At 40.5% G+C, this 26,043-nt stretch overlaps 1 protein-coding gene across 1 annotated transcript in view; it reads left to right on the top strand.

Moving 5' to 3' along the window:
* The window catches only part of RGS6 (regulator of G protein signaling 6), a gene marked incomplete at its 3' end in the record, with an annotated part of 570,256 nt that overhangs the window by 363,515 nt on the left and 180,698 nt on the right, over window positions 1-26,043 (top strand). Inside the window, exon 3 of the mRNA XM_082844867.1 lies at window positions 25,119-25,218. Within this exon, the coding sequence (XP_082700993.1) occupies window positions 25,119-25,218 (100 nt within the window). The remainder of the gene's footprint in view (window positions 1-25,118; window positions 25,219-26,043) is intronic.

The raw sequence follows: 26,043 nt of genomic DNA, 5'->3' as shown, positions 1-26,043 counted from the left end.
TTTTGCGGTACGCGGGCCTCTCACTGTTGTGGCCTCTCCCGTTGCGGAGCACAGGCTCCGGACGCGCAGGCCCAGCAGCCATGGCTCACGGGCCCAGCCGCTCCGTGGCATGTGGGATCCTCCTGGACCAGGGCACGAACCCGTGTCCCCTGCATCGGCAGGCGGACTCTCAACCACTGCGCCACCAGGGAAGCCCACACATGGCATTCTTGACCAATTGCACTAGCCCTAGCCTGCCTGATGTTAGAATCCTTGTTACACAAGAAAAATAATAATCCCTTTTTGTATTCAGGAGGCCACTGATGGGTGTTCTGTCTCCCTGCCCACTCCACTTTGGAATAGTAAAAACAGCATGGTGTCCTTTAAATTTTAAGATTTTATCAGAAAGAAAGCTCTTCCCATTTTACTCTTGAAAATCATAAAACAGAAAAACAAGAGTAAAAAGTATAAATTCCATTTTCAGTAAAGCTAGGAGATTCTGTATCCATGAACCACAGTCTGTGACATAGGGCTGGTCAAATGCAATGGAGCAGGATTTCAGGAAGAGCTAAGACAAAGTGACTGTGACCAGGCTATAGATTTTGACGAAGCGAATGGAAAATATAGCTCCAAAGTTGGCACTACAGAGTAAGCATACCCTAAAGGATGAAACCAATAACCCTTTGAAAAGTGGCAAGGGTATTACAAAGCTGGAAGCAAAAGCTTCCTTAGACCCTACCTGAGACCACATAGTAGCAAATGAAGCCAAAAAGGAAATGAGCAGGTAGATTGGTAAGGCATTGCTGTAGCCTGTTGGCTGAGAGGAAGCACAGCTAAAATAACTCATAAATACACAAACCTTTATAATGAGATTTAATGGTGAATCATGGCAAATTTATACCAACACAGCAACAGCCTGCCTCCTACCCATACCAACTTCTTTCAAGTATCTGGATTGAGAAGAATTCTCCACATTTGATGAACAGTCACAATAAAAAAGGAACCAGCCCAGGATGCTATAACGTACTACTTGCTCCCACAAAACTATTGCAATAGAAGATGAGAAAAAGAACTGAAAAACAAATGGTGAATGGAGAACACTGACTATTAGTGATTCTAACAGACAACTGAAAAATATAATGTGATTGAGAACTCAAACAAATTAAAGAAACCGCGGACAAGTTCAAAACAGATGAAGAGGTCAGGGATGATACGGTGAAATGAGAGGAGAAAAGAAACAAATGATACAGCTGGCCAAAGAAGTGAAGTGGGAAAAGCAGCACAGACATGAAGATGACTTTGAAGAAACAAAGCAAAATACACACTGCTGAAAATAGAAAAGGGAATCTGAAGGGCAGGATTATCAAAGCAAATAAAGTAAAAAGGAACTAATATTTTTAAAGGACTAGAGATAAAATGGTAGATTTGGCTGACAAAGAAGACACCACAGATACCTAATAAAATATCGCTGAAGAAAAGAACTAAAAAAATGAAACACAAAGAAATAGTCAAAGATATAATTCTACACAACTTTGAAAAAATAAAAGATGATGAGAATTTATAGATTGAAAGGATCAATCATGTTCCAGGAAAATTTGTTAAAGAGCTGTCAACACTATGCTGTATTTTAGGGGTATTAATAATCTTTAGAGATAAATAATCATTTGGTCAACCCGGCAGGAATACCAAGTAACCTCTATAAGATCAGAAGTTTTTTAAGAGTCAGGCTAACCTAAGGTTTCCTTACAGAAGCATTCAAAGATCGCAGAGATAATGCCTATGAAGCCCTCAATGAAAGAAATAAAAGTGTGTGGCCTAAGGATTTTATGCACAGCCAAACTGTCAATCAAAATAAAGACAGTATATAAAACGTGTCCAACATTTGAGAACCCATAGAAGTTAGTTCTCATGAATCATTCTTTTAAAAAACTATTAAAAGAAAGACTGTAGCTAACTAAGAGATGAATGGAGAAAATCTGGCGAAAGAACTTCCAAGTAAACACTGAATCCATTTAGCTTTTGGATTAAATCTAAAATAAATATGGGGAACTTCCCTGGTGGTGCAGTGGTTAAGAATCTGCCTGTCAATGCAGGGAACACAGGTTCGATCCCTGGTCCGGGAAGATCCCACATGCCGCGGAGCAACTAAGCCCATGTACCACAACTAATGAGCCAGTGCTCTAGAGCCCACAAGCCACAACTACTGAGCCCACGCCCCACAACTACTGAAGCCCATGAGCCTAGAGCCCGTGCTCTGCAACAAGAGAAGCCACCACAATGAGAAGCCCGCGCACCGCAACAAAGAGTAGCCCCCACTCACCACAACTAGAGAGAAGCCCACGCACAGCAACGAAGACCCAACGCAGACAAAAATAAAATAAACAATTAATTTTTAAAAAACTTTAAAAAGTAAATAAAATAAATATGGAAATTTTGGTTGCAGAAGAAAAAGTATGTTATTGGCCCTGAATATATATATATTATAATTAGTATAATATTAAGAATAGAGAAGTCAGAAGGATGTATATGTTGTTTTTTTCATCATTTATAGATGAAATCTCATTTAAACATGATAAATCAAGTAATTGCTCTTTAAGGATATTAAATATACAAAGGTAAAAAGTGTAAGACTATATATATGTGCTTAGTTATATATATACATACATATATAGACATATATGTAATTACATATGCATTATATATCTATCTATATCTATATCTGTATATATTTTAAATGAAATTCATGTGATGGAAGGAAGAGTAAATGGAGAACAGTTTTTTTTTTAATTGAGGTATAGTTGATATACAATATTATATAAGTTACAGGTATACAACAGTTTTTATTGTTCAGAGTGGGAAGTTAAAAGTTAGTGTTTCAAGAAATAGAGAATTTAAATAATTAAATAGTTTACTTATAATGGTGCTCACTGGAAAAATTAATCATAACACAAACCTGCCCAGATAGTATAAGGAACAGTCGCAAAAACAAAACAAAGAAAATACAGACTGAGAAGTGTAAGATTTTTAAAAAATAAAGCAATAGAAACATAAAACATGACACAAAATGTTGTGAATTAAGAGTAGACACATCTGTAACACCAATAAATATGTAGGCTAAGCTCACAATTGAGTAATTAAATAAAACTTAACCATATGCTATATACCAGACATATATCTAAAGCAAAGTGACTCAGAAACTTGAAAGTAGAAGGATGAAAGGAATATCATCAAATGCCAAGAAAAAGGAAACAAAAGACCATGATCTTAGTATAAAGCAAGGTTGAATTTAGATCAAAAAGCATTAAGCAAGAAAAATAAAGATACTTTGTATGATAATGTATATATTCCACAAGGAAGACCTAGCAGTCATAAGTATTTCTGTACCAACTAAAGTAGCATGGAAAGTTATTAAGCAAAGCTACACAAAATACAGGAAAAATATTGAAATACTTTAGTTATAGGAGGTTTAACAAATAAAATGGACCAAAAGAAAGTAATGATATCAATGGCCTAAATAACATAACAAAGTTATATATATCAAACAATCCCTAAAAACTGAGAGTACTTCATCCTTTTTTCCATGTCCACAGAAGATTCCCCCAGACTGACTGTTCTTTAGCCCCCACAGAAAACCCAAATAAATTTCCCAAATATTATCCTCTAATCACTCTGAGCCTAAAAATATTGATCTGAAATTACATAATACTTAAAATTGGTAGTGATTATAACCACATTACCTATGTGGTTATAAGGGATCAGCTAAAGCCATTGCTCAAAGGAAAATTCATGGACATAAGTACTTAAATTAATAAACAAGAAAGATAGGAAATCAAACCACTGTCTTCTACTCATGAAGCTAAAAACAAGAAAAATAAAATTAACCTAAGAAAAATATAAGGAAGAGATGAATGATTAAAGTAGGAAACAATAAATTAGGGAAAAAAAGAACAAATAAACTTTAGGAAAAAAGCAATAAATCATTAGTAAACTAACCAAGATGGATGGATAAATCATTTTCCCGGAAAATGTAAATTCCCAAGCATGACCCCTGATAGAAAGGAAAAGAATCTAAATTAGCAACAAGAAATATAGAACATGGACAAAAAGCAAACCTATCCAAAGAAAGCACCAGGCCCAGAATATCTCACAGATAACTTCCACCAAACCTCTAAGGAAAAGACAGGTCCAATATTATTTACACTCTTGCAGAATAGAAGCTAGCATACATCAATTGTATCCTGAAAAAGAGAGAACAAAAAAAGAAAGTTAAGACCAATATTGCTTATGAATATTGGTGCAAAAAAATCCTAATTAAAATATTAGCAAACAAATCCAAGAGCTTACAAAGACAAGAATTGACTATGACCAAGTGGGTTTCTTTTTTAATTGAAGGATAGTTGTTACAATATTATATTAGTTTCAGGTATATAACATAGTGATCAAAATTTTTATAGATTATACTCCATTTAAACTTATCATAAAATAACGGTTATATTCCCTGTGCTGCACATTACATTCTTTTATCTTATTTGTTTTGTACCTAATAGTTTGTACCTCTTAATCCCCTTCCCCATCTTGCCCCGATCCTGACCCCTCTCCCCACTAGTAACCACTAGTTTGTTCTCTGTATCTGTGAGTCTGTTTTTGTTTGTTATACTTGTTTTATTTTTTAGATTCCACATATAATGAAAACATCCAGTATTTGTCTTTATCTGTCTGACTACTTCACTAAGCATAACATCCTCCAGGTCCATCCATGATGTTGCAAATGGCAAATTTGCATTCTTTCCATGGCTGGGTAATATTCCATTATAAATAAATATATATATAATATTCCATTATATGTGTGTGTATATATATATACACACACACACACACATGCACACACAGACACACATATACCACATCTTTATCCATTCTTCTGTTGATAGATACTTAGGTTGCTTCCATATCCTGGCTATTATAAATAATGCTGCTGTGAACATTGGGGAGTATGTATCTTTTTGAATTAGTGTTCTTGGTTTTTTGGATATATACCCAGGAGTAGAATTGCTGGATCGTATGGGTAGTTCTATTTTTAGTTTTTTGAGGAAACTCCATACTATTTTCAACAATATACCAATTTATATTCCCAGGTGGGATTTTTTTCTTTTAAAAATGTAAGAATGTTTCAAAATCTAGAACCATCTTAATTTAATTTGCATACTATTGTCAAAATTAAGTATCATTTTTATTATCTCAATAGATAACTGAAGAGGCATTTGATAAAATTTGTCTCCATTCTTGATGAAAAACCCATAATAAAATACTTCATTACACACACAGACACACATATACACCCTCACACATACTTAGCAACATATGTCCCCAAAGCTACTAACATACCTACTGGAGAAAAAGTAGAAACAGTGCCATTAATGTCAGCTACAAGAAAAGATATCTTAATCAACAGCATTAGTTAACATTACTCCAGCCCAAGTAGACATTGGCCAGCCCAAGTAGAAGAGAGAAAGAAATAATCATAGAAATTGGAATCAGGAGTTAAAGTTATGATTATATGCAGATGATATATTATATACTGTTAAACAGAGAATCATGGAAAAAATGTTATAAACAATAAGGAAACTCATTAAGGTGATGGAGTATAAAAATACTACTACTAAAAACCTTCCAATACAAACAGAAAGTGGTTAGAAAATATAACTGAAAAGATCCCATTTACAATTGAGAAAAATTTAACAAGAAATGTGCCAAATAAAACATTTTAATGCTACTGAGGAGAATAAAAGATGATTTAAGCAAATGCAAAGAGATACCCTATTTAACCTAAAGATGTCTTAGCTAAACCAAACTAGTGCAATCAAACACTAATAGGTGTTCTGAGAAGACAGGATGATTCTAAATCTGAAGTACAAATAAGCACAGCCTGAGAAATTGACAAAGAAAACTAAGAGTGGGGATTAGCTTTTCACATATTTTACAAAATACATTGTAAAGCTACAGAAGTTAAAAAAATTGATTGACAGATAGATAGATATATAGACACAGTACCATACCTGCATAACCAGGAAGCCCAATGGAAGATTGTTTAGAAATAAACCAGACTACATGTGATAGATGACGTGTTACCTATCAATGGGAAAAAAAAGATAATCTATTAAAAACTGCTACTGAAACAATTGGATACCTTTTTGGAAAAAAATAAAGCTGGATTCCATCCTCAAAACCTACACCAAAAGCAATGTCAGATGACTCAGATATTTAAATATAAAAAAGAAAATCATGAAGGCACTATAAAAAAAATGGAAAATTTTTATTAGCCTGTTTTGGGGAAGACCTTTCTATTTTAGACACAAAATGCGAAAACCATAAGTTAAAATATTAATAAATTCTATCTACTATAAAAAATTGCTGTGTTGAAGAAAACACCATAAACAAAATAAAAAAATGACTTACTGAGAAAAATAATTTGCAAAGGACTTCTCTTCTTAACATATTAAAAATGCTAGTTTACAGTTCTGTATTGTACACTTAAATATTTGTCAAGAGGGTAGATCTCATGTTAGGTGTTCTTAACATACACACATACACACACACACACATGCATACACACATGAAAAGAATAGAAGAATAAAAGGAAGCAGGAGGAAACTTTTGGAGGTGATGGATATGTTTATTAACTTGATGGTGATGATAGTTTCACAGTTCAGAGGCATATCTCCAAACTTATCAAATTGTATACATTAAATATGTCTAGTTTTTTGTATATCAATTATACCTCAAAAAAGCATTTTTTTTTAAAAAAAATAGAATTAAACGGACAATGAATGAAGTTGGTACTTCCTAAAAAGAAATACTCATGATGGAAACAGTTGAAAAATGCTCAATCCCATTCAAAAGAAGAGAACTGTACATTAAGACTACAGACACTGCCAGTTTCCCAAAAACCTACCAGATTTCAGATTGACGCGGATCAAAAAGCTTAGTTACATATTGTTGGTGACACTAGGGAAGTAAGGTGCCCTCATAGATTTTTGGTGGGACCATGAATTGTTACAATGTTTATTCAGAACAAATTGCCAAATATTTACCAAAATATAATTTGCATGTATCTTCTGACTAAGAAATTCCACCTCTAGGGGTTTACCTTACATTGCACCTGTGTGCAGTTGTGTGTACATGCACTTGTATGAAATGAGGTATGTATAAGAATAGTCATCGCCACGTTGTTAAGAGCAAAAGATTATAAATTGAATGGTGATCAATATAGACTCATTACCACAAAGATCCGGTCAACCTATACAAAGGAATCCTGTATTCTTTATGAGTATGTTTTCTGAGAAAAACAAAGTGCTGACAGTACTACAGGGTAAGACACCACTGCTGTAAAATAATGATAATAGTAATAATGATTATTATATATAAAGTGTATGCTTACATATGAATAAAAAACATCACGGAAAGCATACCCGTGGACCTGATAACAGTGAACGCCTTGGAGAGGGGACTTGAGTGACCTGGGGTCTGTGTTGAGAAGCAGACTTACTTTCTAATGTGCCCCTTTTCTGTCTGTTAAATTTCATATCCTGTATATGTGTTAACTATTCAAAAGGTTAATCAACTTAATTTAAAGCCCAATGCAAATCCTATGGTCTCCTATCTTCACCTTGAGCAAATCATACCCTACTTTCCCTCTCTGTGGAGCAGGGATGATCACAGTACTTCCTCCCAGGTTGCGATCAGAGCTACATGAGATAATCATGGGAACGCAGACTGCACAGAGGCTGCCAATTACATGTAATTGTTTAGTAAACGCCCTCCACCTCTTTCCCCTGAGAATTAAAGTAAGTTGCAGTAATTTCACTATTATTGGGCTTTGCTGTGCTTTAAATTTTCTCTGTAATACACGAATGGCTTAAACGTATGGCTTCCTTAGGCACAATTAAGAGGGAGAGCAGTATACATCACCAGTCAGGCATTCTTTCCCACTGTAAAAGTAACACTTTTTATTTAAGAGCCAAGTCTAGGTGTTAACCAGTCCTTGGCACCACTAGAATAAGGTTGAAGGACTAAAGCTGCCAAACACAATTATGTACTGGCCTTGGATTTCAGATACCTGGGTTCAAACCCTGCCTCCATCACTCCTGACTGCCACTTGGTGGCCGTTTATCGCTGGAGATGTTTTGTTACTTCTCTGCCCTTCCATAGCATCACTTTAAAATGGGAACAACCACCGCGCAGACATGCTGTCTGGATTAAAGTCAGTCTGTCTAGAAAAGCACCCGATACATACCAGGCACTCAACAAATATTTTTGGAAGAGTATTAAACAGCTACTATGTGCAAGGACCAAGAAATGGTTCCTACCTTCAGAATCCTTACACATGAATATGGAGGAGGAAACCATGACTCAAATGACTGCAGGCCCGAGCCATTTAGTGGTAGAAAATGAATTGAAGAGGGTAAACATGACTGATAAAGAGTTATCACCAGTGAACCGGTGGCCACGTGGACTAACTGTAGCCAGAATACCAAAGAAGAGTAAAACCAGCATCAGAGGCCAAGACATCAAACTTGTAAGTGGAGGAAAGACTCCTTCCTGCGTGGTGAAGTATAAACTTCTTGATGGTATCACACAATTTGTGTTCTCCACAGCAGCAGACATAGCAGGTGTGCTGTAAACATTAGTGCAGGACCAGTACTGTAGGTGCAAATATTTCTCCAGCATCAGGAGCCTTTCCAGGATCTGCCGTCAGGCTCCCTATCCCAGATGATGGTTTTCAACCTTCCAGTCCGCTTCTCCCCAGTTACCAGTCTTTGTTCAGGACTGGTATTAATGCATTACCAGCCCTGGACAATGCATTAAGTGCATGTATTAAATGCCTACCATGTGCGTGGAACACACAGCCAGTGGGTGTTCGGGTGGCCCCACAGAAGGAACTGCACTTCTGTCCTTGCTTGGCACGTCTGTAATTTCAGTGCACCTTGCCGTGTTCTCCTCTGGAAGGGGTCGACGTAAATAAGGAGGAATGTTTGGGAGCCTTTGGGAATCCCTCAGGCCAGCAGCACTCTCAGCGTCATGAACTGGGGAGATGGGGCACCCAAGGAGGGTGAATACCCTCTTAGCATATTTTCCCCTCTCATGCCAGGGAGTTTGTTGGCAGGTTGAAAAATCAAGGCTTCTGCCATATTTTTCTCTGAGTTTGATTCATCTGCAAGGGCATTAACTTTTCATATGCCTCAGCTGAGTGGGATTTTAAAACCCGTGTTAGTGACAGGATATCTAATTTCTCATCCACAGGGCCCACATCTAAACTTAATAGGCTTGCTTGTCAGAAGGAATTCCAGACCCTCTCGCAGCAGCCTTGCATGGGACCTAGAGACCCCTGACCAGATGGGGGTGACGGGTTCCATCTCAGCTTTCAACTGAACACCTGCAAGAATTTTTTCTTCTGAGATGACATGTAAAAGTTTTTGGTGTGTCCCGTCTTCCCAGATGACATTCGAGTTTCCATCAGTCCGCATGCTTTCCAAGGCCCGTGGTCTGTCATGGAGCAGGGCTTCCCCTGCCCTCGATTAATCAATTTCTCATAGACGATGCAGACAGGCTGCTGGCCCAGGCCAGCAAGGGCTTTCAGCTGAGACCATCTGGAGGGTGACTCTGGAGAAGGCAGCCAACAGGCCCAGGAATCTGCTAGACACAGAGAGGAGGCTGCCTGGCCAAAAGCAAAGATCAGGAAGACTCAAGGAGGGGTGGGGGTTGGGTATAGGTCCACCTGTTACGTGCACCTGCGCTGGCTTGCTGTGGGAAACCGCCAGAGGCTGAAAGCCACCCTGTTGTTCAAGAAAATTGAGCTGTTCGCCCATGGACTTTGAAGACTTTCCTAGCTGAGTGTAGCAGTGTGTCAGAGAAGTGACCAGGCATTCCGATTTTATTTGCAATCGAGGAATATACATGAGGCCAACAGGCTGTATCGAGGGGTCTGTTAATGTCCTCTGCTTGGTGAGATAGGCCTGCCTAGCAAAGTCGTTACTGGAGAGGGCTGGATAGGATGAAGTCATCCCTGGAGACAATTGTCCGGGAGGACAGACTACAGAGCTGCATTTCCACTTGGTGTCCTCCAGGGGCTGCCTGACCTGGGGCTTCAAGCGTCCTTTCAGAACAAGGCTCCAAGGTCAAGGGTGGTCTGCCCTTTTCTTTTGTTCTCATTCTTTCTCTGTCTCCTTTCTACTCACTCTTTCTCCTTCCTTTTCTTCGATGGCTTCTGGCACTCTCTTTGGAGCAGAGCACAAGCTGTACACCCACTGGCCTTGAGAACCTCTCTTTAGGGCTACTCACCCATCCCTAACCCTGGCAGAGGAGAGAAAAGGGCAGTGTGTCCAATTTATCACTGTAACAAATACCCAATTTTGTTTTTCTCCACGGGCTCTCCAGATGAATGCTTCTTTTACAATTGGTGTTTGCAACATTTTCTTCCTTAGAGAAAAATGCCGTTTGCAGATGTGAAATTATTCTGATTGTCTAATCGCTGTTGCATTCCTCGGCAATGCAGAGTTAAATGATGCATGAAATCACCTGTCAGCCCCCATTAGATGGGGCTGTGTTTACATACCCAGAGGCGGCCTGTGAATTATTTAAGGAAAGGGGCTCTTGGCTCTGCATCCGGCTAGACACGGTTCAGCCCGAGTTACTTTGGAGGTGCCGTTTGTGGCCCCAGCTTCCACTTGGCTGCGGAAACCGTCTGACAGACACTGCGGGCTGCTGCCAGCACCAGCTCTCCTTGAGAACAACTTGAACTTAGCTCCTACAAGGTCCAGATGGCTTGCAAACTACAGAGGAGCTTTGCAGAGTCCCGAAAGCTTCTCCAAAAAAGGAAGTTGGCAATGTTTCAGTCCAGGTGGTAGGTTTGCCCTGACACTGTGGACTCAAGGATTATTGTTGGGGTTTCAGAGAGTCCATTTAATAACACCACCAGTCCCCATCTGGATTTGGAACCAATGCGAGAGGGAAAGAGAGAGGAGTAGAGGCAGGTGAAGTTCAAAATAGCACCTGTATTACTGAATGACCTGTCAGAGAACATGGGGGACAATGGCACTGGACATCCTATGAACCCCAGGATGGACGCACACTTCCTCACCCGGTGCAGGAAGCCATAAGCCTCACCCCGTGGGGCAGGATCCTGGCGCCTTTGACCCTGGGGCAGGGAGCAGAGATGAGCCATATTTCCTGTAAGTACCAGGCTCCCAAGAAGCAGCAGCCAGGGACCAATTTTGTGGCCCATACAGTCGGCCCTCCGTGTCAGTGGACTTCTGTTCTAGGTTGGTTGAACCCACGGATATGGAGAGCTGACCGTATACAGCTTTTTTACGTAAAGGACTTCAGCCTCCTCAGATTTTGCTATCCGTGGGGGTCCTGGAGCCAGTCCCGTGTAAATACTGAGGGATTATTGTACCCATCTTTCAGGTAAGTTTCTTCCTCTCCCAGGAGAAGAGAGAGGGTAGAGGCTGTGGCAAAAGACAGAGGCATCTGGAGGGGAGCCTTCGCCTGGGAACACAGCATTCCTTGCATGTCCTAAGGGGACGGGTCAAGCTGAAGATTTGGAGGAAGGAGATTATATAGAGCTGGAGAGGATTTTGGAGGCCATGAAATGCTTTTATTTGCAGAAGGAAACTGAGGCACAGGCTCACCCATGGTTATACAGCTTGCTAGGAGCAAGGCTGAGTTCTGCATGGCCCCCTCCTGTGGGGGGGGGCATCAGTGCAGAACAGCTGATGGATGGCACAGCAGAGGGCTCTTCACCCCAGAACCTCACCATGGAGGCCCATACTGCCTCTTGGTCCATGGGGGCTCCACCCATTGTGGGTCTCAGACCCTAGTCCCACCCCCATCACATCTACCTCCCCCCAGAATGGGATAGGCGTAGAGGATGCACAGTCATCTTCTATTCGTAGCAAATTATAATTTACTTTATTATCATGAAATTGAGTCACATAAAGGTCTTTGCTGATGCTTTGCCCTTGAGCTTTTTCAACTCTGAACAGACAGTTGGGAATATAACCAGCTCTTGCCTGAGCCATAGGGCAGCTCCGGGGGAGGCAAAGGAAGGGAGGGGACCTAACTGGTATGTCATTGGGAGGATGCTGTTGCCTCCCAGTTGGATGGGGATCATTGTCACGCCTGCTTCTGCAGATGCTCAGACTTCTAGGCAGCTCTGTGGCTTCTTTCTGTCCTCCGGACACAGTCCCCGCTGCTTCATTTACCTCATTGATAATTCCCGCTGTCAAAATCATATTTCTCCCGGCCACTCACTGTGTTGCTTGATTTGTACACTGTCTTTTGCTGGTGTCAGGGGCTCAAACCGCAGACTGCTTTGGCTTGGGCTCCCATAGAGCAGCCACGCCCTGTGCTAGAGACCCAGGAAAGGGCCCTTCCCAACGTGCCATGTGACCATGGGGAGGCGACACCTTTGCCCTCATACTCCCTGAGGGCTCTCGTGCTCTCCCCGCCAGAGAAGGCACTGAAAGCTAAACACCTACTGGCTGAGTTTTATTTCTATCCCTGCAAGGTAATAAGTTCACACACACATACACACACACACACACACACACACACACACACACACACACACACACCAGATTTCTACTCCCATCAAATCTTGGCACCCCAGAATGACCTACATGTGGGCAAAGGCTTTTTATCTGTCAGAACTCATTGTCAGATGGAAGTTTTCTCTCTCTCTCTCCGCTGCACACACATTATCACAAATGCAGGTACCATTTTCTCTCCTTGCCAGTCCCCTCCCCTAAACCCTCCCCCCTCCCCCACACCCCAGGCTCTTGAATGCCCCAGGAGAATGTCTGAGACCAGCATGTAATTGGTGTCCAAAAGGAGGCCCCTGAGGGACAAAAAGGACATTTTTTTAGGGCACTCACCCATATATTTTTTTAATATTTAATTGAAGTACAGTTGATTTACCATGTTGTATTAGCAGGTGTACAGCAAAGTGATTCAGATTCTTTTTCAGATTCTTTTCCCATATTACAGAACATTGAGTAGAGTTCCCTGTACTACACAGTAGGTCCTTATTGATTATCTGTTTTATATATAGTAGTGTGTATATGTTAATCCCAAACTCCTAATTTGTCCCTCCCCACCCATGTTTCCCCTTTGGTAACCATAAGTTTCTTTTCTGTGTCTGAGTCTATTTCTGTTTTGTAAATAAGTTCATTTGTATCAATTTTTTAGATTCCATATATTAGTGATATCATATGATATTTGTCTTTCTCTGGCTTACTTCACTTAGTACGATAATCTCTAGGTCCATCCATGTTGTTGCACAAGACATGATTTCATTTTTTTTTATGGCCACTCACCCATATTTTTAATGGTGCTGTCCTTCCCCATAAGGCCCAGTGTGGGAAAGCCCTCCAGCCATGCCAGAGCCCACCTGCCCTGAGGCTCAGTCTGAACCCCTCTTCTCTCCAGGGCAATGGGGCCTAGGAGATGGGCCAAGAACGCCTCCTCCCAGCTCTTGAGAGAGCATCCACGTACGGCTCATTTGACCCCTGCACTAACCTGGAGCCACAGGCAGGGCACAGAGGTGAAGGCCTCACAGTAGGCAAGTCGGGGAGTGTTTCTCCTTCCCTACTCCTCCACCCCTCGCCTTGGAATCATCATTCACCTTGAAGGCAGAAGGGAAGACGCCTGGTCTGGATTGGCCTGGAAACACCCAGAAATCCAAATAGAACCCACAGAGGCACTTGGATTTCAGGAAAATGAGAGATGTCTGTCTTAAACATTCTCTGCAAAAGTGTGTTCCATGATGGAGCTCACCTAGCTCGTTTATAAGGAGACTGAGAGCCTCAGAGGGGGCGTGATTTCCTTGTGACAAAGCAAGGGTAAGAACCACATGCAAAAAAGCCACTCTGAAGGCTTTTTGAGATAAGAACTTCACCTCCCTGCCCGCCCCACCCACCCAATTAAGCATCTCCCCACCCTCCCGGACACTCTCCCCCTGTGGCCTGGCAATCTCAGGCTTCCCCTGGCTCTAGAGGGGCCCTTGCATCCCACCCCGACCCAACCCCTTCCACCCGCAGCCCCTCACCCGGGCCTACCCACCTTAGAATTCAAGCCTCAGACTCCACCCCTCCTCCCACACCCCCAGCTCCCCCTGTCCCCAGCCATTTAGGGTGACCCTGCTCTATGGGTTTTTTTCTGGTGAGAGTTAGCTCATCTGATGGACTAACACTTTCTGGGAGGCCACAGGTAATAGGTTAATAGGTTTGCATTCCAAGCTGACTTAGTTGCATTTTAAGAACTGAAAGTGAATCCAAGGGACCAAGGCCTTGGCTCAAGAAGTGCTTCTAGAGCTTGGCAGTGGCAGATCAGAATAGTTTTTTAAGAAACCTCCATACTGTTCTCCATAGTGGCTGTATCAGTTTACATTCCCACCAACAGTGCAAGAGGGCTCCCTTTTCTCCATACCGGCTCCAGCATTTATGGTTTGTAGATTTTTTGAGGATGGCCATTCTGACTAGTATGAGGTGATACCTCATTGTAGTTTTGATTTGCATTTCTCTAATGATTGATGATGTTGAGCATCCTTCCATGTGTTTGTTGGCAATCTGTATATCTTCTTTGGAGAAATGTCTATTTAGGTCTTCTGCCCATTTTTGAATTGGGTTGTTTTTTTTTTTGATATTGAGCTGCATGAGCTGCTTGTATATTTTGGAGATTAATCCTTTGCAGTTGCTTCGTTTGCAAATATTTTCTCCCATTCTGAGGGTTGTCTTTTCATCTTGTTTGTGTTTTCCTTTGCTGTGCAAAAGCTTTTAAGTTTCATTAGGTCCCATTTGTTTATTTTTGATTTTATTTCCATTTCTCTAGGAGGTGGGTCAAAAAGGATCTTGCTGTGATTTATGTCATAGAGTGTTCTGCCTATATTTTCCTCTAAGAGTTTTATAGTGTCTGGCCTTACATTTAGGTCTTTAATCCATTTTGAGTTTATTTTTGTGTATGGTGTTAGGGAGTGTTCTAATTTCATTCTTGTACATGTAGCTGTCCAGTTTTTGCCAGCACCATTTATTGAAGAGGCTGTCTTTTTTCCATGGTATATTCTTGCCTCCTTTATCAAAGATAAGGTGACCATATGTGCATGGGTTTATCTCTGGGCTTTCTATCCTGTTCCATGGATCGATATTTCTGTTTCTATGCCAGTACCATACTGTCTTGATTACTGTAGATTTGTAGTATAGTCTGAAGTCAGGGAGCCTGATTCCTCCAGATCTGTTTTTCTTTCTCAAGATTGCTTTGGCTATTTGGGGTCTTTTGTGTTTCCATAAAACTTGTGAAAATTTTTGTTCTAGTTCTGTGAAAAATGCCATTGGTAGTTTGATAGGGATTGCACTGAATCTGTAGATTGCTTTGGGTAGTATAGTCATTTTCACAATGTTGATTCTTCCAATCCAAGAACATGGTATATCTCTCCATCTGTTTGTATCATCTTTAATTTCTTTCATCAGTGTCTTATGATTTTCTGCATACAGGTCTTTTGTCTCCTTACTAGGTTTATTCCTAGGTATTTTATTCTTTTTGTTGCAGTGGTAAATGGGAGTGTTTCCTGAATTTCTCTTTCAGATTTTTCATCATTAGTGTATAGGAATGCAAGAGATTTCTGTGCATTAATTTTGTATCCTGCTACTTTACCAAATTAATTGATTAGCTCTAGTAGTTTTCTCGTAGCATCTTTAGGATTCTCTATGTATAACATCATATCATCTGCAAACAGTGACAGTTTTACGTCTTCTTTTCTGATTTGGGTTCCTTTAATTTCTTTTTCTTCCCTGTTTGCCGTGGCTGAAACTTCCAAAACTATGTTGAATAATAGTGATGAGAGTGGACAACCTTGTCTTGTTCCTTATCTTAGTGGAAATGGTCTCAGTTTTTCACCATTTAGAATGGTGTTGGCTGTGGGTTTGTCATATATGGCCTTTATTATGTTGAGGTGAGTTCCCTCTATGCCTACTTTCTGGAGGGTTTTTATCATAAATGGGTGTTGAATTTTATCAAAAGCTTTCTCTGCATCTATTGAGATGATCATATGGTTTTTCTCCTTCAATTTGTTAAGATGGTGCATCACATTAATTTGTGTATATTGAAGTATCCTTGCATTCCTGGGATAAACCCCACTTGATCATGGTATATGATCCTTTTAATGTGCTGTTGGATTGTGTTTGCTAGTATTTTGTTGAGGATATTTGCATCTATGTTCATTAGTGATATTGGCCAGCAGTTTTCTCTTTTTTGTGACATCTTTGCCTGCTTTTGGTATCAGGGTGATGGTGGCCTTGTAGAATAAGTCTGGGAGTGTTCCTGCCTCTGCTATATTTTGGAAGAATTTGAGAAGGATAGGTGCTAACTCTTCTCTAAAGGTTTGATAGAGTTCGCCTGTCAAGACATCTGGTCCTGGGCTTTTGTTTGTTGGAAGATTTTTAATCACAGTTTCAATTTCAGTGCTTGTGATTGGTCTGTTTATATTTTCTATTTCTTCCTGGTTCAGTCTTGGAAGGTTGAGCTTTTCTAAGAATTTGTCCATTTCTTCCAGGTTGTCCATTTTATTGGCATATAGTTGCTTGTAGTAATCTCATGATCCTTTGTATTTCTTCAGTGGCAGTTGGTACTTCTCCTGTTTCATTTTTAATTCTATTGATTTGAGTCTTCTCCCTGTTTTTCTTGATGAGTCTGGCTAGTGGTTTATCAATTTTGTTTATCTTCTCAAAGAACCAGCTTTTAGTTTTATTGATCTTTGTTATCGTTTCCTTCATTTCTTTTTCATTTATTTCTGATCTGATCTTTATGATTTCTTTCCTTTTGCTAACTTTTGGGTTTTTTTGTTCTTCTTTCTCTAATTGCTTTCTCTAACCTAGCTGTTAGGTTGTTTAGTTGAGATGTTTCTTGTTTCTTGAGGTAGGATTGTATTGCTATAAACTTCCCTCTTAGAACTGCTTTTGCTGCATCCCATAGGTTTTGGGTCATCGTGTTTTCATTGTCATTTGTTTCTAGGTATTTTTTGATTTCCTCTTTGATTTCTTCAGTGATCTCTTGGTTATTTAGTAACGTTTAGTTTAGCCCCCATGTGTTTGTGTTTTTTACGTTTTTTTCCCGGTAATTGATTTCTGATCTCATAGCATTGTGGTCAGAAAAGATGCTTGATAGGATTTCAGTTTTCTTAAATTTACTGAGGCTTGATTTGTGACCCAAGATGTGATCTATCCTGGAGAATGTTCCATGTACACTTGAGAAGAAAGTGTAATCTGCTATTTTTAGATGGAATGTCCTCTAAATATCAATTAAATCTATCTGATCTATTGTGTCATTTAAAACTTGTGTTTCTTTATTAATTTTCTGTTTGGTTGATCTGTCCACTGGTGTAAGTGAGGTGTTAAAGTCCCCCACTATTATTCTGTTACTGTTGATTTCCTCTTTTATAGCTGTTAGCAGTTGTCTTATGTATTGAGGTTCTCCTATGTTGGGTCCATATATATTTATAATTGTTATATCTTCTTCTTGGATTGGTTCCTTGATCATTATGTAATGTCCTTCCTTGTCTCTTGTAACATTCTTTATTTTAAAGTCTATCTTCTCTGATACAAGTATTGCTACTCCAGCTTTCTTTTAATTTCCATTTGAATGGAATATCTTTTTCCATCCCCTCACTTTCAGTCTGTGTGTGTCCCTAGGTCTGAAGTGGGTCTCTTATAGACAGCATATATATGGGTCTTGTTTTTGTATCCATTCAGCAACCCTGTCTTTTGGTTGGAGCATTTAATACATTCACCTTTAAGGTAATTATTGATATGTTTGTTCCTATTACCATTTTCTTAATTGTTATGGGTTTGTTTTTGTAGGTCCTTTTCTTCTCTTGTGTTTCCCATTTAGAGAAGTTCCTTTAGCATTTGTCGTAGAGCTGGTTTGGTGGTGCTGAAATCTCTTAGCTTTTGCTTGTCTGTAAAGCTTTTGATTTCTCTGTTGAATCTGAATGAGATCCTTGCCAGGTAGAGTAATCTTGGTTGTAGGTTCTTCCCTTTCATCACTTTAAATATATCATGCCACTCCCTTCTGGCTTGTAGAGTTTCTGCTGAGAAATCAGCTGTTAACCTTATGGGAGTTCCCTTGTATGTTATTTGTCATTTTTCCCTTGTTGCTTTCAATAATTTTTCTTTGTCTTTAATTTTTGTCAGTTTGATTCCTATGTGTCTCAGCGTGTTTCTCCTTGGGTTTATCCTTTATGGGACTCTCTGGACTTGAGTGGCTATTTCCTTTCCCATGTTAGGGAAGTTTTCAACTATAATCTCTTCAAATATTTTCTCAGGCCCTTTCTCTCTCTCTTCTTCTGGGAGCCCTATAATGCGAATGTTGTTGCGTTTAATGTTGTCCCAGAGGTCTCTTAGGCTGTCTTCATTTCTTTACATTCTTTTTTCTTTATTCTGTTCCATGGCAGTGAATTCCACCATTCTGTCTTCCAGGTCACTTATCCGTTCTTCTGCCTCAGTTATTCTGCTATTGATTCCTTCTAGTGCAGTTTTCATTTCAGTCATTGTATTGTTCATCTCTGTTTGTTTGTTCTTTAATTCTTCTAGGTCTTTGTTAAATATTTCTTGCATCTTCTTGATCTTTGCTGCCATTCTTTTTCTGAGGTCCTGGATCATCTTCACTATCATTATTCTGAATTATTTTTCTGGAAGATTGCCTATCTCCACTTCATTTCATTGTTTTTCTGGGGTTTTATCTTGTTCCTTCATCTGGTACCTAGCCCTCTGCCTTTTCATCTTGTCTATCTCTCTGTGAATATGGATTTTTTTCCACAGGCTGTAGGATTGTAGTTCTTCTTGCTTCTGCTGTCTCCCCTCTGGTGGATGAGGCTATCTCATATGACAATATTTTTATATTACTTTATAAGTTTACCTGCAAACTCCGGAACTCCACACTCCAGAGGCCCTCCTTTTCACGTTCTGCCTCTCCCCTTCCGCACCGTGTATCTTTTTAAATTATAGTTTTATCCAGATATATGCCCAGGGGTAGGATTGCAGGATCATATGGTAGCTCTATTTTTAGGTTTTTAAGGAACCTCCATACTGCTCTGAGTTTGGATTTTTTAAAACTTTCCGTCAAAAGCATTCTAGGCTGATACAGTGATTCAAAAGTAAGTTTAACTGAATACAAATTAGCAGGCATTGCAATCATTGTCATAGCACAAGGAATCTCAAAAGTCTGCTCCTGACATTGGAATCAGTCTTTTGAATGGGATGGAGGAAAAGGGCGGAAGTTTTGATGGTTCCCCCTCTGAGGGTCTCTGAAAGTGGTATTCCTTAGTGTTTCTAGCTTCTTTGGAACTCATACTTGGCTCTGCTGTCTCCAACACAGCCTACATCCCCGAGTCTTTCTGAAATTTATTAGTCCATGATGAAGAGGAACAGATTCTCTCTTTTACCTACTTTTTGTAACCATAGAAACTAAATCGGTGCCTGGCACTTTGTAGATGCTCATTAAATGTCCACTAAACCAGTAGGTGAAGCTGAGGACATTTAAATGTTGAGAATAGCAGTGTGCGGTGTTTTTAAAAATAAAAGTGAGAAATGGCCTGATCTTATGGAACACATATGGGACAGACCATACTCAGTGAAGCATGCCCATTTTGGATTAAGAAATATGATTATCATTTACCAGCTCTGATTCCTGCCTCTGGGCTGATAAGATGTGTCCAAAGATTCATTTTCACTCATTCGCAGACACTAAAACAGAAGGGGTTTTTAAAGAATGCAGGAGCTGAAGTAACAGTCATTAGTAGCTAGAAATAGGCAACTGATTGCTAAGTCAAGATGAAATGCTTCAATAAAAAAGACCTTCATGCCTGAGGCATACTCTGCCTTCTTTGCTGAAGTCGTGGTGGACTTTTTTTTTAATAATGGCAACATAGTTTGCCTATTCTTGATGTTTTCTAATCTTCCACTGAGGAAGGATTGGAGGAGCTAAATAAATTAGTTATCAGATAATTAATTTACACAAACAAAACTAATATTGGCCCTTAGTCATTTCTGTTAGGCATGCCATCTATCCAAACAGAGATGGAGCTGGGCAAGAAAGGCCAGTGTCAAGGCCTCTTTGGATCATGTCTCTGTCTGACTTCTGATGCCATCTGTCTGAAATGATTTCTAAAAACATCAAAAATCCCTGGTCCTGCCCAGTACCTTTCCCCCACCTTGCACTGCTCAGCACTGGGAAGCGTTCTGCATGGATCCACCTGACAGATGGGCGGAATGGTGACCCAGGGGCCTGATTGCTGGTCCTATTCCTTCCTTGCAGACACAGCTTTGCATTTGTCAAGTCAGAGAAGTCTCTCATGTTTTAGAAATAGAAATCTTAGTTTAGCAACCAGAGCTATCGCTGTAGAGATGAGGGAAGTGAAGTCCAGAGAGGTTAAGTAGCTTGTCCAAGGTCAACACAGCAAAACAGTGAAGCTGAGGCTGGCATTTCTCTTGGGCCTCAGACCAGTGTTCTTCCTACTGTCCTTCTGTGGCTTCAGTTTGTAAAGGGAGGATTGCTTCTCCCCACTCCTCTCTTATACCCCATGGCTCTTGCAGTGAATTATGTCTACTGTCCTCATAATATTCCTCATTTCAAAGAAAACCCCCTCTATGGTATAGTGCTTTCCACTTTTCCTGCTGTTTGGAAGGATGTTTTACCTGCCTGTCAGTGCTGAGCTCTGAGCTCCTTAGAGAAGGGCATTTGGTTGTTGTGAGCCATCCAGGCAGAACTGGCCGAGCTGGCCACGTGGTTTCTCCGCATCACTTGGCTGTCAGATAAGGGCCACCTGCTTATTGATTGGCACAGTGTAACTTAGGTCCAACATGCTCCCTGATGACACAGAACTTCAGGGAATTGATGTTGCTCTTCTTCAGGAACAAAAGGTACCAGACGTTAGATGGAACTGAACAGTCAAGAAAACAAAAGTATATACCTCCCATCTCCCCATTCCCAACCCAGGAGCTGTGATCTGTCAATAGAGGATAAGTCCAACCAAGCCCCTGGGACAAAGAGAGAAAATGCTGAGCAACCAGACATCAACAGTCATTGGGCCAAAATAAACCTTGAGATGGTTGAGAATCTGATTATCTGGATCAATTTCTCTTTTTTCTCCTTTATCCTCTTAGGGCTGAACTAAACGTTCCCTTTAATGCAAACAGTATTAAGTGCCTTGTATCTAAAAAGCATGTTGGCAGGCACTGGTTGAGGATAAGAGATGAACCTTAGATTTGATAGACAGAGCTTGGGCATTGGAGACAGGAAGACTTGGGTAAGAATCCTGGCTTTGCCACTTAATAGCTGTGTGTCCTTGGATAAATGACTTAACCTTTCTGAGCCTTAATTTCAATATCTTTGTTAAATAAATTTTAAGACTGAGAAAAGTATCAGATAATTGATTTAAAATACCTAGGACAGTATTGATCATAACATAGATGTTCTGAAAATGTTTGTCATTATAATTTATATAAGCTCCTGGGAGCCCACTTTTGATCTTTTGGTAGATCTGTACTCTTAGCATTTCTCTGGAAACCATGAAAAAAATTTCAGAGACAGTATTATTAGCTGATGTCACAGTGGACCATGCTATGGAATCAAATTCAGGTATCACAAATTTGCCTGACATAATATTGGTAGAATACACCCTAAGAATTTTTAAGCACATGGTGAATGGTGTAGATGGAATTTCTGCATTCTTTAAAAGGGTTGGATTCTAGGATGCCCTACCTCTAAGGTTTATTGATTCTTATTATTTGTTGTGGCTTCATCAATTTTGACAAATGCATTTTTTTTCAGAGCCCTGTGTATCAGTCAGCTAGAGCCACAATTTTTCTGCATAGCAAATCACTCCAAACTCAGTGGCATACAACAATAAACATGCGTTTCTCGCTCATGAGTCTGTAGGTCAGCTGAGTTTTGACTGTCTAGCTATGGGTTGGGTCCCTTCTGCTCTAGATGTCTCTCACCTTCCTTGGAACAACAACTATCTGATGCAGGAGGGCCAGGGAAGGGGGTAAGCATCACCATCCAGGTGCATTGAAAGCCTCTGCTCACATCACATTCAATAACATCCCATTAGCCAGGGAAGTCACATGGCTAAGCCCCAAAGTCAAGAAGCAGACTTTCCACCCACCATGAGGCCAGAACAAGGATCTGGGTGTCTATTAATTCTGGGAAGGAGTCAAGAATTGGGGATCAGTGAAACATTTTTCTACACCTCTGATGCTGTAAACTGTTGCTAGAACGTTATCCCCTTTCTGGTCATTTAAGGAGATTGTCCTTTGAATCTGGCTGTAACCTCTGACGAGTGATCTACCTCTTGGTACATTGTGGGCCAACATAAGAGGATAGGTCTTCTTCTTTAGTAGACAGGTCCTTTTAAGATTCAATGGTGTGATAAAGCAACTAAACAGAGCAGAGGAAAAAACAATCATGGAGATGTCCTCTGTCAGTTTTTAAATCCAGTCCACATCAGAACAGACTGGAACCTTACCAACTAATGTCAAGTCAGGGGTCTAACTGAATTGAAATATTGGCTTTCCTCCAATTCCCAGTGATTTTCAGGCCATTTCATAAAAAGCAGCAATGTAACTGATACTTCTGGTTTCACATAGCACACTAGATCAAAAGCATAGATTACTTTGAAAATCTGATCATTTTTCTAGGAATAACTCTCCTTAACTATCAATAAGTAATAAATACTCAAACTACTGTGAATCGTTGAGTTGAGTTTAGAGGACAAAAGGTGGGGCTCTAGCTGAGACTATTAACAAGAATGTGGATGAAATTCCTCCTTATCCTGTCATCTAACAGAATACAGGTCTTCAGAGAATGACCCTTTTTCCTGGTGTGATATATTCAGCCACTGCCTAAGGGCAGGGAGCTTAAGATTGCTTCTCACTATCAGTTCTTCTCTGGGAAACCGAGAAATATCCAGGGGAGAATGGTCTTCCTGCTTGGCTGCTCCTCTGAGACTCTTACTGGGTGACAGAGCACCCCAGGGTTTAGAAGCCTGATCTCTGGGATATGTGGCTGGGTTCAAGCTCAGATCCACCACTGGGTAGCTGTGTGACCTTGGGAAGGTGGTTTAATCTCTGTGCTGTCACTGATGCTGCTCACAGATGGTCCTCTCCCCTCTCTTCCTGGCACCCAGAAGACTGGACCCCCTGGTTCCTTTGTGGTTGGGTGGTGACTCGTCCTGTCCAAAGAAATGTGATATTATTATAGTAACGTCTGGGCTATAACATGCAACAACTCATGCAAGAGTCTCCAGAATTCTCTCTTGTCTCTCTAGCACAATGAGCAACAACATTCAAGATGGTGGCTACTCCGTCAGCCTCGGTCCCAGGCTGAAAGAGTCCTCCTGGTGATCTCCGATAGACTTGTAGCATGAGAGAAAAATAAACTTGGTTACATTAAACCATTGTGATTTCGAGGGTTATTTGTTACCACAGCTTGACTTAGTCTACCCTGATTGATACACCTCACTAAATCTCAGCTTCTTTATCTGAAAATGGGGATAATAGTGGAATCTAGGCTATGAAGTAATCATGGGAATTAAATAGGATAATATATCTATAGTACTTAGAATCGTACCTACATAATACATTCTTAATATATTTTGGCTATTATATATTATCATTATTATTATGTTATATCTTATGCTAACTTTGTCTCTAACAAGTTACCTATTTCTTTCAAATAAGTTGTTAGTCGTGTGATTTGAGAAACTTACTCACAAATTGCTATACTAGTACATTAGACTAGGTGAACTCCAGCTTTAAATGTCTAGACTTAAAATTATGTGACTCTACTCTGGAAGCACTCAGAGAATCCATCCTGGTGTTTCAAATACATTCTGTTGCTTAGGGGAACAAAATATGTGACAAAACTAAGCACTATCTTCTTCCCTTTTCCAGTTGCCCTTCCCTACCACTCAACAAACAAAAAGATCTATGTCCTTTTTACAGTTTGCTCTGTATCCTATTCCGAAGATTTCTGCCCAGGAAATTGCATCTGGCTTGTAAATTCTCAGCTACAGATTGGTTTCCCAGTTTAGGCACCTACCTCCTTGGTAGTCCATCTCCTCTCCCTGTTCTGTTTTCAGTCTATGTACACAGTATCTTGTCTTGTCAATACAATTTCACCCGGCTCCAAGCCGTAGCCCACCATGGTCTTTCTCATGATAGTGTGGTCTTCTCTAGTCCAAAAGGAGAGGATCCTGTTCTTTTCTTTCTTCGGTACGCGGGCCTCTCACCGTTGTGGCCTCTTCCGTTGCGGAGCACAGGTTTCGGACGCGCAGGCTCAGTGGCCATGGCTCACGGGCCCAGCCGCTCCGCGGCATGTGGGATCTTCCCGGACCGGGGCACAAACCCGTGTCCCCTGCATTGGCAGGTGGACTCTCAACACTGCGCCACCAGGGAAGCCCGAGGATCCTGTTCTTGTTCCATCTTAGTCCTGGCTAAAGATGACCCCCCTCGTGCCACCACTCACAACCGTGACACTTGTCCTCCAACTTCTCCAGATCAGCACTTTCCATATCTTGATTTATACTCTTTTATTTTTTCCCCTGTGTGACTCTGGCTGAATCCTTCTCTGGTCCCAGAGGCAGCCCCGCCTATACTTCTAACAGCAGTATGTTAATATGTTAGGTTACACTATAGGAAATTGCCATTTTTAGGTTGAATGTGGCAACTTCATATGGTTCAACCTATATATAAACCCAATTCAGGAAAGAGGAGGAATTTCGTCACATACATATTGAAGTGCATGTTGGATCCAATCCTATCAAGAATTTCTTTCTCCTTACTTGCTGAACTGGGAGCAAGCGGTTATTCTTACAGACCGTGCTTTATGCTATTATATATAACCCCCTGGCCTCCCTCTCCCCAGCACTTGGCCCATAGCAGATCCTGCTACTAAGTTTACTGGCTGAGGCAGAGGCTTTTCCTAATATCTCTTATTGGCATCATGTGCCCACATTTTGGCTGTTTATAAAGGTACTGTTTACTATTACTTTGTGAGATACAATAACACTTCTTTGCTTTCCTCTCTTTCAGATTGAAGACATCATTACAAAGATGCAAGATGACAAGACAGGTGGTGTGCCTATCAGAACAGTCAAGAGCTTTCTCTCCAAGATCCCCAGTGTTGTCACAGGTAAATGTTCTCCTTACAAGATGTTGACGGCAACAAGGAAGTGTTGCTGAAGTGTTGTGTAGCTTTGACTGTGACCTGGGAGGTGTCTAATAGTTTGTGAATAGCAAAGATGATATGTGCACTGTGCTTCTTATATAAAGTCAAGCTCTGATCCTGGTTTCTAGGAAGAAGCTACTGTTTGCCAGTCATTAAGAATGGTCTAACCATGACCAGCCTATGGTTGAGGCTTCTGGAAAGAAACAAACTCAATAATAAACTGGCTAGCCCATCAGCCATTTGGCCTATGGGGTGTACACAAGCACAGAAATATTAAAGAAATTATTTTAGTTTTAAACAAGCTTTTAAAAAAAGTCTTATGGGGCTTCACTGGTGGCGCAGTGGTTGAGAGTCTGCCTGCTGATGCAGGGGACACGGGTTCGTGCCCCGGTCTGGGAAGATCCCACATGCCGCGGAGCAGCTGGGCCCGTCAACCATGGCCACTGAGCCTGCGCGTCCGGAGCCTGTGCTCCGCAACACAAGAGGCCACAACAGTGAGAGGCCCGTGTACCGCCAAAAAAAAAAAAAAAAAAAAAAAAAAAGTCTTATATTAAATTCTACAAAATGCTTTAAAGTGTTTTAACTCATTGTACTTGAACTCTTGAAAGAAGTGGTTTTAAAATGTTTTTCTGCATTACTTTGAGGTTTTTGTGTGTTTTCTGTGCTCAAATATCTCTTTAAAAATTGTTAATTGTGAAATCTATCAAACACATCCATATAGTTTCAAGAAGATAGAACAGGTCACATGTACCACCATGCCGCTTCATAAAGAACACATCCTCGGTACCT

This window comes from Leucopleurus acutus (genome assembly GCF_964270905.1).
Source record: "Leucopleurus acutus genome assembly, chromosome: 1".
NCBI lineage: Eukaryota > Metazoa > Chordata > Mammalia > Artiodactyla > Delphinidae > Leucopleurus > Leucopleurus acutus.
The sequence above is the reverse complement of the archived record's forward strand: the minus strand, read 5'-3'. Positions and strand labels throughout refer to the sequence as shown.